Genomic DNA, 13,457 nt, shown 5'->3' with positions numbered 1-13,457 from the left:
AGAAAAACAAATATATTTAATTGATGGCTTGTAATTAAGAGATGGGCCTGATTGACCATTGGGAGGAACTTTTCAGGATATCAGAAATATCGTGCACAAATAGTATTTATGGGTTAGGGTGCTTCTCCAAACTAAAAACACAGAACAGAACAGATAAGTGATGTGTATGCCTGAAATCCTGAAACAGCTTCTTGGAATGCAACTGATCACAGAAAGCATAAACATTATTTATGTAAATGATTGTATGAAAGCCCCTGAGTATTTGCAGTCAGAGTCACTACCTTCTATATCAGTGTTTCTCAATGACTTTGGAGTCATGGACCAGTACATTATTCATGCACAGTTTCCTGGACCAGCAGTCAGTAAAGGGGTTGCCCCCCTCACCCTCCAACCCCAGGCACCCCCAAAAAACAATTTCGGACAGCTCTCTGGGGCTAATTCCAGGTAGCCCTTGCTGCTGGATAATGTTCATTTCGAGAAAGTGAAATGGACGTTATCCAGCAGCAAGGGCTGCCTGGAACTTAGCTCCGGAGAGTTCCCAGTGGCCTAGATTATTTTTTTGGGGGTGTGTGTGATTTTTATTAGTGATGCCAGGGGCGTAACTACTATTAGGCAAGGGGAGGCAGCTGCCTGGGGGCCCCCACGCCTCGAGGGGCCCCCCAGAGGCAAGTCACATGACTATATATTGTGAAGTGTGTGTGTGTGTGTGTGTGTGTGTGTGTGTGTATATCAGCGAGGGGCCCATTTTAAAATTTTGTCTCTGGGCCCACTCCAGCCTTGTTACGCCCCTGAGTGATGCCTCATGGACTGGTACCCAACGCTTCACGGACTGGCACCAGTCCATGGACTGGTGGTTGAGAAACACTGTTCTATATGGGTCTTTGGGTGTCTTGTGGAGGTTGGTCACTGTTCACTGGAAAACATCTTAATATGCTGTGGATTGTGTACTAGCTGTTAGCCAATCCACCCCATTGTCTGCCTCAGTTATGTCAGTCATTCTGTTTTGGATCTTTTTCTTTCTTTCTTTCTTTCTTTCTTTCTTTCTTTCTTTCTTTCTTTCTTTCTTTCTTTCTTTCTTTTTTGCCTAATCTTAAGTACAACTGCTGTGCTGGAACTAACTTTTAAATTTTTATTTCTGAGTTTGTGCTCCATCTCCCATTCAGTGGACAACCAGCTAGGACAGGATCCACCCCAGCAGCCAAGCCGTGGCCAGGCAAGGCTGTGAGGGAAAACTAATATTGATTTTAAAAGAGAATTACTACAAAATGACCTCTTTGTTTATTTTACTTATTTGATTTCTATACCGCTCTTCCAAAAATGTCCCAGGGCGGTTTACAACTAATAACAAAACAATTAAAATCAATTAACAGTTAAAAATTGATTATAAAACACCATAAAACCATTAACAGTTGACATATTCAAAACAGTTTAAGAACCCTGGAAAACCAGGTTACAACTTAAAAACATTTACAACAATTTAAAAACTCTGGAAGGCCAGGCCAAACAGAGAGGTTTTGAGGGCACTCCTGAAAGCCAATAATAGTTAAAATTGCACATTTCTGCAGGGAGTGTATTCCACAGCCCAGGAGCAGCTACAGAGAAGGCCCGCCTCTGAGTCAGCACCAGACATATTCATTTCCTTTCTCCCTATCCCTGCTTTTATTCACTCATTTAATCTCTTGTTTTCTCCTTTCTCCCTTGTGTAACAGAAGAATATGTTGGGGATATCTGGATTTTGTTTTGAGTGGTCAAGTGCATATGGCAGGTTTGTGAGATAGGCAGAGGGATTGGGCCTAAACTGCTGTAAAGATCCACAGCTTTAATGGTCTTCATTACAAAATAATAGAAATTAAAATAGAATCTAGTTTAGTCCCCATATTATCTGATGTAATAAGTTGTTGCCTACAAAACCCCCCTTCAGAAAATTAAGACCCCACACCGGTCATCTTTCTGCTAGCCTTTTGTATGTATTATGATGAAAGACTATTGTTGAATTGGAAAGACTGGAAGAAACAAGCATTTGTTTTTACTTTATTCAGGTGGTGTTGTGCTGAATATATGGTTTGTGATGAGGAAAAGGCTGCCCACACCTCTGTTTTTCTTTTAGTATACAGAAACCACCAGAGAACCAGCTGCAGGCTTAGTAGATTTGTTGTGAACAGCAGGGAAGTGGTTAAGAGAACGGTATTTAAAAACAACACTTCTGTTGACAGGAAGAGCTGCCCTGAGCTCCTTGGAGGAAGAGCAGAATAAAAATGATATTTAAAAGGAGAGGATGCCTCCCCCTCTTGCCTTTATAATTACACTTGTGCCTGTAGCTCAAATGACTGGCAGCTAAAATGTCTTTTTTGTAGATATTATGATCCATTTTGTAATTCTTGCTATTCTATGCCCTGGGGGACAGGTGAAGGGATTAGAGATGTGAAAATCCAGAACATTTCGGAGACAATTGATTGTTTTGCCTGAGGCCCCAACATGGAAATCTTAGAAAAGTATCTAACAAATATTATATGAAATCTCTCTTTGCTTGTTAAAGTAATCTTGTAAAATTATTTTTACTTTTCCTAATAAGTATATAAGATAGATTTATGGGGGGAGGGGAAACTATTGCAGTATTAGGTAATTATGGTTTCTGTACAGAGCAGATATTTATAAGATTCCAATTCTATTGACTTGTAGATTGGAGTAAATCCCACTGAATACATTGAGAGTTGCCTCTGAGTAAACATATATAGAACTAGTATCTTTCAGCCCGTTAAAATAACGGGCGCTAGTCTCTTGAAAATTTATGCCCATTGCTGTGTTTGCCGGCCGCGCTGCTGCCTTTTCCCTCCCCGCAGTCGGGCCGGACCTGCCGCCACCGTCTCTGTCCTTCCTGCAGCCGGGCCAGACCCGCCCCCGCCGTCTTTCCCCTCCCGGCGGTCAGGCTGGACCCGCCGTCGCCGTCTTCCCCCTCCCCGCGGTCAGGCCGGACCTGCCGCCGCCGTCTCTGTTCTTCTCACGATCGGGCCGGACCCGCCACTGCCGCATCTGGCTTCGCCGCGGCCGGGCCAGTTCCGCCCCCGCCGCCAAGAGTGCCGCCCGCCGCCGCCTCTGCCCTCCCTGCGGCCTGGCCGGTCCCGTCGCTGCCGCATCTGGCCTCCCTGCGGCCGGGCCGGACCCGCCGCCGCCTCTGGCCTCCCTGCGGCCGGGCCGGACCTGCCACCACCCCCTCTGGCCTCCCCGCAGCCGGGCCGACCAACCGGCCAACATGGTGGCCGGCGCCTGTGTCCTTGTCTCCCTCAGCTCTTCTGTGCACGCGCACCATGCATGCCCAGAACAGCCGAGGGAGACACGGACGCAGACACCATCCTTTGTCCGAGACACGGACGCATGCCAGGGATCTTATTATATAGGATGCAGAATAAATGTCCCTGGGTTCAGTACTGACCTTCTCAAACAAGTACTGAATCCAGGGAACAGGGTTGGCTGATGTGCTCCCATTCATTATCTACCCAGGTATACTATACCCAGGTTCATAATGCCCGCATAGGGCTCAAGTTAATTCCATAGTACTTCATAGTCCCTAAACTACTGCATGACATTCAGCAATGTTATACAGTAAAGTGTCCAGAGCTATAAAATGTGGCTAAATATTATAAGTACTGCTAGCCACCTTAATGGCGCAGCGGGAAGTAACTTGCCTAGGGAGCAAGAGGTTGCTGGTTCGAATCCCTACTGGTAAGTTTATGGGAAACACCTATTTCAGGCAGCAGTGATATAGGAAGATGCTGAAAGGCATCCTCTCATACTGAGCGGGAGATGGCAATGGTACACCCCTCCTGTATTCTGTCAAGAAAAACCACATGGCTCTGTGGTCGCCAGGAGTCAACACCAACTCAACGGCACAGCTTTACTTCAGTTCTTCATATTATGATTACATAAGTATTGTATGTGTTTCCAGTTTTCCTAGTGTTTTCATCTTTTAAAACATGAGGAAAAAGCTCTTGTCTTTCCCCACTGCTCCCCGACGGAAGTTCTCAGTCTAAAAATGTTACTTCTCTATTCTAAGAGGAACTGAGAGTGAAAAGGAGAGTTGCAGTCATCTGTTTTTGTACTCTTTCTTGTTTTCCACTAGATGGAAGCAGTGTCTATTTAGTTTAGCCCCCTTGAGGAGGGCAATGGACTGGAATATTTCACTATATCTCCTTCATAGTAAACTTAGAACTGCTGGCTATACTTTCTCCCATTCTTTCCTCAGAAAAATACAATGATTGATGCATGAAATGCATTTTTCAACTATTCTGGCCCCTGTATGGATTCCTCTGGCAATTTTAGATGTCTCATATTTTCTTTTACCATCCCATGGTCCCTTTCCCCTGTATGTTTCCAGTGCCTCTCTCATTTCCTAAACTTTCCAGCCAGATCAATGTTAGTACATTGGCAGAGTGACAAACTGCATAAGAGAGGGGGTGAGAGGCGATGGCAATTGAGCTTGCCTTTAAAGATTTGTCTCAAAACAGGAAGATAATTCTCCACATAGTGCAAGTTCGTTGGTGTTAACTATTCCTGTTATTCTGATGGTGTATGAGAGCCATCTAAGAAAAGTCTTATTCTGGTCTTAAATTGTCAGGGGATTTTTACCATCAAATAATTTCAGCAGCCATTCATTTCATTAGTTTTTGTATGTCCCCTATGTTCTTCTCCTATCTGTCTCTCTTTCCTTCCACATAGAGAGAGAATGAATGAAAATCCTTCTTCCTTCATTGCTGTCCTAGGAAGGTTGTGTGAATGTGCTAGGAAATAAACAGTAATGCTTAGACAAGCTGGAAGTTAGCCCAAGCCACAAAGTTCATAGGGACACAGGATAAAATATAGCACCCAAAATCGGCAGGTTGTAATAATGTGGGTAGTGTGTGTTTTCATGGAAGGGAAAATCCTATTTTGGTTAGTATAATGAGAGATTCTTCCCTCTCCCCTCTTCAAGTTTCCTTTCAGCAGACAAGAGCATGATTATACAGCTAACAGGTTGTTCTTAAGAGACACCTCACCATTTTCTGTAGGAGATTTGGAGTCTGGGATTAGAACTTCTTGTTATGTTCTCATTTGGTTGGCAGCTTTTTGTTTTTTAAATGCATGTAAAATTCTGGCTGACATCCTGACTAAATTACTGTTGGAATATTATTTGCAATTTGCTTTAACAGCCAAAAAGCATGATTGGTTTGAACAGCACTTAGCTAACTATGATATACGCTCTATCAATGGTGCTTGCAGGTGCTGGTAGATCCCCCCACGCCTTAGGATATTTTATGATGACACTGCTTAAAAGAATGTCTCAATGTGGGGAGGGGAAACCAGGCCAAGGCCGGAAGCCAGATGTCTTGAGAAGTGTAAGTGGGAAATATAGCACTTGGAAGCAAATTGGAACTTTGGGGGTTAAAGTAATACATTGGCTTGATGCGCAGGTGCGAATGTTGTTTATGGCAGAGTATAAAAGATGGATGGCCTGTCAGACTGGGGGTGCCCAAAAGCTTTTGCTAAAAATGAAATAAAGCTTTGTTTGAAACCTTGATACTGGTGTCCGGTAAAAATACCTAACCAAGAGACGAGCGACAGGGAGTAAATCTGTCCTCTAACACTACTCAGTAGAAGTCTTATTGAATTTAAGTAGTTCTTTACAGTTATTCATGAGACTAATATTGAGTAACTTAATCTAGATGTCAGCCACTATTTTTTTAAATGAATATTTTATGAATGCCATTCAAGTATGAAGGTGGTTAAAGTACTGGAACAGGAAGGGGAAAAATAGAATTATGACTCCAAATAACTGGTGACATTATACAATACAATACAACAAATACTACTTTTCAACTAAAGTTTCCAGAGCAGTTTACACATAAATAATCAAATCAAATCAAATTAAATGGCTCCCTGTCCCCAAAGGGCTCACAATCTAAAAAGAGAGACATAAGACAGACACCAGCAACAGCCACTGGGGAGATGTGAAGGATGTCTGGTCCTTGGCCTCTATAGCTATACTTGTGTAGCGAAAATACCAAGGTTAGTTTTTCCTTTCTCTTAGAAAAGGCATAAAAAAGACAAGTTGCAACACATGGCAAAACACATCCATCTGCCATTACATGGGGAGCTGCCACTATTGGACAGCTGCAAATAATAACAGCAGCCACCACTAATCAGAAATGCAGTTAAGAGAACAGGATCAAGTTGATTTTCAGCAGAAAGAGATGAAGCAGAGAAAAGTTACCAGTGGTCAAAGCATAATGATAAAAATAGCCATGTCCATATTTCACATAGATGATAAAGAAGCTCTTCTTCATAGAGGTCAGAAGTCTAAACGCAGATCCACTCTTCATTTTTCCTCCTGCGTGGGCGTACCTTCTATTAGGCATGGGGAGACAGTTGTCTCCTGGCCTGCTGCCTCAAAGCCCCCCCCCCGAGAAGCAAGTCACATGATCCATCCCAACTGTGCCCGCCGATTGCAGCCCACTGCCCCCAGGCTTTGGTATTCCATTCTCTCTCTCTCTCTTCCTCCTTTCCCCATAGCTCTTTTGCCTAGGCTCCTCCCTGTCAGGGCTCACAGAGGCTCTCCACATGCAGCCAGTGTGTGTTTGCTGCACCCAGCAAGGTGGGAGCAGTAGCCGCCTTGATAAACTTGGTGGGGCGGGCACAGCAAACACACGCTGGCTGCATGTGGAGAGCCTCTGAGGTTTCCTCCTGCTGCTGCCACTGCCACCGCCGCCTCCTCTTGCAGGTGATCAGCACCAGGGATCAGCGGGCCAGACCCCCCAGCAGCCGGTAGGTTATCGTTGCCTGTGCTGCTTGCTCCTGCGCCTCCCCAGCAGAAACCTCTGCATTCCCTCCCCCTCCCCCTCGCCAACTTCGCAGGGCACAGCCCTGTCTGCCTCCATCAGACCACCACATATTATGGATGCAGCCCCCTTCAGCATGCTGAGCACACAAAGGGCCCTGTTGCTGGGGTCCCTGTTGTTGGGGGCGTCTGCCGCTGGCATATCCTTCTGTCCTAACTGCCACTGTCTTGGGACCGACTAGTGGGGCCAGAGAAGGGAAGAAGCCCCTCCAGTTCTCCCCCCACAAGGCTCTGGATGAAGGCTCTGATGAACTGGCCCCCACTGGCAGGCACGAGTCTTTCCCATCCTGTCTGCACACATTTGCATTTGGGGGGCGGCAGCGGTAGGGGGGCAGTGGCAGCAGCACGGGCAGGGCTGGGTCTCTCCTCCCTAGGGTGTGGATGGGGTGGCCTTCCACACACACACACACCCCAATTCTGGGGCTTCTTTGGCCCACGGCACTGTGAAGAAATACTGGCCGCAGTGCGGCGGCTTCGGAGGCAGAGGAGAGAGCAGCTCCTCCCCCGGCAGGGGGATTGACGGCCCTCCAGAGCCACCTGACACCCATTCCAGAGACTTTGTTGTCTCTCTTTCTGTGTATTTTCCCCTCCCTGCTCCCTCGAAAACAGATGAGTAAGGTGAGGTGAGGTGGAAGCTTTTTGTGGGGTGCTGTGTGTCGCCGTCACCAGGCCGTGGTTCACCTTGCCCTGCCCTCTGTGCTTGCTCAGGTGCCTTGCAGCCCAGGATAGAAAGTCTCCTGCACGAGCTGAGGGAGGAAGGGAGGAGACAGTGGCGGTGGCACTTGTGCTTTTTAAAAATTCTACGTGTCCTTGTGGAGGAGGGAAACGTCCTGTCTTCTTCCCTTTGACCATCCCCGAGGGATCCTCCTCCCTCCCTCACCTCCTTTTCTTGATGGCAACATCACTCCTCTCCTCCTCCTCCTCCACTCCAGGTATCTCCTCCCCTCTTCACTGTTCCTGCTTTCCTGGCTCTTTCTCTCCCTGGTCCCTGAGGCCAGCAGGGCTGGCATAAGTATATCATTGCTTCAGGCAGCTGATGGCACTAAGTGTGTATGTATGTGTGTGATGATAATTATAAGCTCATAAGAAGACACAGGCTACTCACTATTTACATTCCCTCTCCACCCACCACCCACCCTCACCCCCACTTCCAAGTAAATTATAGTTGTAAGAGATCTGGAATACAGGAACTCAAATCGGACATAAAGAGTGTTAAGGAGTGATGGTGGGGAGATGTAGGATGTGACTTTTGCTTTAAAGTGATTGAAAAGTGGTACGGAAATCTAACAAACCACTCAACAAGTCTTGGATATTAAAGCTTTTTGGAGCATAGGCTTTTTGTGGACTAGAGCCCAAACAAAACCTTTGAGGCTTGTGGGTTCCTATCTAGCTAAGCAGCATAAATACTCTTACCTCTAGTGTGTTCTAGGCATTAAAAGCAGGGGTGTAACTATAATAGGACAAGGGGAGACAGTTGTCTGGGGGCCCACTGCCTTGGGGAGGGCCCCCAGAGGCAAGTCACATGACTGACTCCCCCAGCCGTGCACGGGCTTCCTTCAATTGTATTCATCCTCTGAAATTGATGTGAGTGTTAAGACCTGGAGCTACCAGAACAGCATGTCTTTCTCTAGTACCATTAAATGATTTGTATTGTCCAGAGCTTCAGTGAGGGGGGTGCCATTTTAAAATCTTGTCTCTGGGCCCACTACAACCTTGCTACGCCCCTGATTAAAAATAGCACAAATATATAGTATTCAGTGTATATCACTATATATTGTGAAGTGTGCGTGTGTGTATTTAGTTGGTTCTTCTGTTATTTACACCTTGTAACTAGTTGGGATAATTAGCACATACATCGGGCCAGGAGAAGGAGAGGAAGGCAGTGGGGGCCCATTTTAAAATCTCATCTCTGGGCCCACTCCAACCTTGGTATGCCCTCCTGGCTACTTGAGGCAGGGGCCTGTTCTTTTTGTTTGTGTCACACTGATGGTATTATATAAATACAAGTATAATCAGTTAGATGGGCCTCTCTAAATTCACATAGTAATCAAAGTTGATATATTTCTCAGGTGCACACATGCATTTAAAGTTGACATACACAGGCTCCCTATTTATCAGGGACAAACATTATATTCTGGAATCTGTCCCTGGTAAATCATCCTATTTTGTCCTCCCCCGCTCCCTTCGAGATACCCTGTTCAATTTTTTTTCATGTGCTAGAGTTGTCATTTTTGAGGATTCAGCTCTCTCCCCTGAATCTCTAGAGAACAGATATGCAAGAGGGTGGATCATCTGCATATAAGCTAAACCAGAAATGGAGCAGGGAATTAGCACACAAGACAGCATGAGGGTGACCCCAGGATTACAATATGATGTCTGAATTGTCATAGTATTGTCATTCTGACTAACATTCCAGACCCAGTACACAATAGGGGTTTACAGAAACGGTTAGATCATGAACAAGTCCATCACGAACTGACGCAGTTCAAGCAGTTCAATCACTAGCCAGACCACCCTTCAGGAAAGCAAACCCGGTTTGCGGTGGGCCGGTTCAAGCTGAGTTCAATTAGGGTGGCAACTAAGGTGAGGGTGGCACTGAAGGTGGGGCAGTGAGAGGCACCTTTAAAAGTAAAGAACCATGGTTTAGTTCGAACTCACTTCAAATTTGGACCGAACAGCAAAAAAAGTCAGTGTACCACCTCAGTACACAATTGGCCTGTTCAGACATTGAGGCTGTGCACACAGGCAGTCTAACCCAGGCTGATCCTGCTACTGCCTCTGGCACCAGCCCAACTTTTAACCCCAGCCCTTAACCAGGGCTAGAGGACACAAGTGCACCCTCAACCACAGGGCCGGGGTTGTGTGTGTACTCGGGCTGCACACAGTCCAAACGCATACAGAGCCAGGTGCCTAGAGTGCCCAACTCACAGGGGATTCCCCAAGTGCACTGTGCTCATCGTGTGGTGCACTGTGGGATACCTGGAGTCTGGGGTTCATTTTCCTGGCCTCCAGAATGCCACATGGCTTGCGTTGGTGCCCATCATCTGGGTGCATGAGCCATGCAGCTCAGTTACTCGTCTGGGTATGGATCGTCTGGGGGAAAGGTAGGTCGAACCCTGCCTTCCCCTGTCCGCCTTCCCCGCCACTGCCACAGTTGTGTGAACAGCCTCATTATGTTGTATATATGCAGGTATCTATACACATGTACATGTATTAGTGTGAATGACCATATGTGCATTTTAAAAGTAGAGAACAAGTAGGAAGTGTACTACTGTACATGTATGTACATGAACATAACATTTAAATAACCTGTATGTGAGTACACTATGCACAGATGGTATGTGTGTTGAACATATTGTGTAAATAGGGCTCATGTCTACAACATTTTAATGCATTAAAACTTTGTATCTTGCCTTGGCTTCTAGAATTCTCGAAACTCGTTTCTGATCTTGAGCTAGCAAAGTGTGCTCTGAACTTTTCAGCCTGTTAGCATGATCAGTTCTGGTAGGAGAATGCATGTCGGGGTTGCTAGGCTACCAGCAACATGCTACCTTCTAGTAACTTCCAAGTAGGTCTCAACAGATGGGGGGAAAGATCCCCATAGTAAATAGCTTGGGGCCAGGGGTGGGGCCACCATTGGGCAAATGGGTTCAAAGAACCCGGGCTACGGCCCCCAGGGGCCGCACCTCGTGGCCCCAGACACACACCCCGCATCTGATGTCATACTCGGGGGGCGTGATTTTGCTCCCAAATGGGGCTGGGCCCCATTTGGGAGGGAGACCACGCCCCTGTGCCTAACATCAGATGTGGGGGTGTGGCTAGCCAGCCTGCTGCATCTGATGTCAGACACATGAGGCGTTGCCAGGGGGCTGCGGCAGTGGCCGAACACGAACCACCGCCAGCCTCCCTCCACTCCTGCCTGGGGCTCATGTGATCTTTCTGAACTCTCTCTCTCTCTCTCCTTTGTGTCTGTCCTTCCTGTTCATAATTACTCTCTTAGCAGTTGGTATAGAATGTGGCAGCCAGGTTGTCTCTGGACGGTTCATCTCAGAGAGACTATGTTACTCCCAATATTAAAAGAACTACCAATAAGTTTCCAGACAAAATGAAAGGTGCTGGTTATAAAGCCCTAAACAACTTTAGGCCCAAGGTATTTAAGAGAACGTCTTCTTCACTATGAGCCCCATTGCCCTTTGAGATCATCCAGAGAGGTTTGTCTGCAGTTGCCACCAGGTTGTCTAGTGACAACACAGGAATGGCTCTTCTCTGTTGCCGCCCTCAGACTCTGGAATGCGCTCCCTGCTGAAATAAGAGCCTCCCCATCTCTGACAACTTTTAGAAAGTCTCTAAAGACACATTTATTCGCCCAAACTTTTTAACGAGACTTGTGGTTTTAAATTGTGTTACAGTTTTAATTTCTTTTAAAATTTGTTTTATGTTGCTGTAAACCACCCAGACACAAAGGTTTGGGGCAGTGTACAAATATAATTAATTTATTTATTTATTCATTCATTCATTAATAAGCAAGCAAGCAAGCAAGCAAGCAAGCAGGAATTGCCTTGAAACCAAGACCCATGTATGTTAGCATTCTTCCAAAAGCAGTCAGCCAAATGCCTTTGGAAGCATATAAGCAATGCATGAAGGTAATGGCACACTCTGCTGTTTAACCTCAACACCTGACATTCCAGTCGTCCATGAATTTGGATCAGTAAGTTGCCATGACTAACAGCCCTTTCTAGACCTTTTCTTTTTCCTCTGATATACCCATTCTGTGTGGATGAGGATTGCATTGGGTGATTCCACTCCAGATGCACATTGTAATGGCAATGTATGTTCACCCTGGGAAGCTGCATGTGGATTGCTAGACGGAGACATGTATTTTAGAGCTTTATTTGACCCCATAAGCCATAATAATTAAGTGATCTACAGCACTAAATTAATAATTTAAGGTTGCAGTCATTATGTAGGAGTAAGCCACACTGAAATCAGTGGAACTTTCTTCTGCATAAAAATGCATAGGATTGCTCCATACTTTAACAACGTGCTGCAAAGCCAGTGAGGACCCAAAGATGAGCATTCATTCGCTAACAAATCTGAACCACCTCAATTTCTTTGTTTGTTAAATCTCAGGCATTTGGAGAAATGCATCTGAACTTTGCTTTTGCAGTCTTTCGATTAAAAAACAAACCAACCTGCCAGATCTGAAACTCCAGTCGTGAAACAGCTAAGAAGGGTCAGCTGGGGACTGCAAGCAAACAGCTTAGGGAAGGAGCTCCAGCTTAGTGGCTGCAATGTCTAAACCTGTCCAAGAGACTGTGCCAGTCTAATTCCCTTCTAACAGCCCCTCCCAAAAGGAACAACCTGCAAACAGAGGCACCAAGCTCTGCTGGCAGAAAGAAGCGTTGTTTGAGACCGGGGCCTTTCCACAGAATCTGAATAGTGGGCGCTTGGGAGCCTGGAAAGAAACGTCTCACCTTTAACGACACATATATTTAGCTCTGAAAGTAGACTGTAGAGGAGCAGCCTGGGAGAACTGTTTATATACACCCACTCCTTGGCTTAGTTTAACAGCAGAACTACAGGGAGAACCTAAGACAGTCAAGCTATGAATGTGTAAGTGAAAAGGTTGGGGTCATACTGAGCTGATTCCCCATGGAGATTTGGCTGGTGATGCTACTGCTGTTTCAGACAGGTGAGTACAAATGAGATGCTGAGTGACGTAGCTGCTGATCTCATAAAAGCATCCATGCCTTTGTGCCTTTCTCCTCTTCCCCCTACTTTATGCACAGGATTAATTACTGAGACATTGTTCTATTCAACCAAGGCAAACAATTAGGTGAGTAAGCTTATCTCTTCCATATTGTCACTGTAGAACAAATCTTGAGCTTGCGCAAGCTGATTTTTGTGTCAACTGTGCATTGTGTGAGCATATGAACAATGGAAACCAAATGTTCCATTATGCTTACAAGTGCTAAAAATCTCAAAAAGTAAGGTAAACAAAATGTTCCATTATATTTATGAGTGATAAAACTTTCAAAATGACATAAAGCCTTAATCTGTCCTTATTTTAGTTGTGGGGCTAGCACCAGGACATTGCATTGTTCAGGCTGCTGTTCGATGCTTAAAACTGTTTCACTAGAGTTAGGTCAATAGAATAGCTTGGTCTTAGTGCTTGGACATTTTGCCAGAATACATTGTCTTATATTCAAATAGCTCCCTTTGTTATTCTTTCTGTGAATATCCCCCCCTCCCGCCCCACTCTTCTCCATCCATTAGCCAGTGACCTTCTGAGTATTTGGAGTTTCCTCATGTATAGGAGAAAAATGATAGCAGAGGAGTCTTTTTTTATAATGCCATATCAACTGTTTTTCATGGCAATGGTTCCCTCATAATAGATGCACCATGTGAGACTGTTACTCCAAGACATTTTGGAGACTTCCACATTCCTGCATCTTAATGTCTGCCAATGTAAGCTCCATCATGCCAGGAGAGTTGAGGTCATAAGATCTCCTGTAAACCCACCCCAACTGCCAGACACATGTTTGTAAGTAAGTAACCATTTAGCAATCTGCCTACACATCCTGTAGAA

The 13,457-nt window shown here is 45.6% G+C and overlaps 2 protein-coding genes across 7 annotated transcripts in view; one reads left to right on the top strand and one right to left on the bottom strand.

The window, feature by feature from the left end:
- The window catches only part of LOC128349505 (uncharacterized), a 99,597-nt gene that overhangs the window by 47,462 nt on the left and 38,678 nt on the right, over nucleotides 1–13,457 (bottom strand). The window lies entirely within an intron of this gene.
- The window catches only part of LOC128349506 (phospholipase A2-like), a 32,863-nt gene continuing 20,203 nt past the window's right edge, over nucleotides 798–13,457 (top strand). Inside the window, exons 1-2 of one of the 6 annotated variants that reach the window (XM_053305905.1) lie at nucleotides 1,598–1,765; nucleotides 11,999–12,560. In XM_053305905.1, the coding sequence (XP_053161880.1) occupies nucleotides 12,521–12,560 (40 nt within the window). In that variant the 5' untranslated portion in view covers nucleotides 1,598–1,765; nucleotides 11,999–12,520. Of the gene's footprint in view, nucleotides 899–1,597; nucleotides 1,766–10,181; nucleotides 10,437–10,536; nucleotides 11,577–11,998; nucleotides 12,561–13,457 lie in introns of those variants that run through there. The other 5 variants (XM_053305907.1, XM_053305904.1, XM_053305906.1 and 2 more) reach the window with 5 other exon arrangements.

Source organism: Hemicordylus capensis, chromosome 3 (assembly GCF_027244095.1).
Source record: "Hemicordylus capensis ecotype Gifberg chromosome 3, rHemCap1.1.pri, whole genome shotgun sequence".
In the NCBI taxonomy this organism is placed as follows: Eukaryota; Metazoa; Chordata; class Lepidosauria; order Squamata; family Cordylidae; genus Hemicordylus; species Hemicordylus capensis.
Note: the sequence above shows the minus strand (reverse complement) of the source record. Positions and strands in the feature narration are given on the sequence as shown.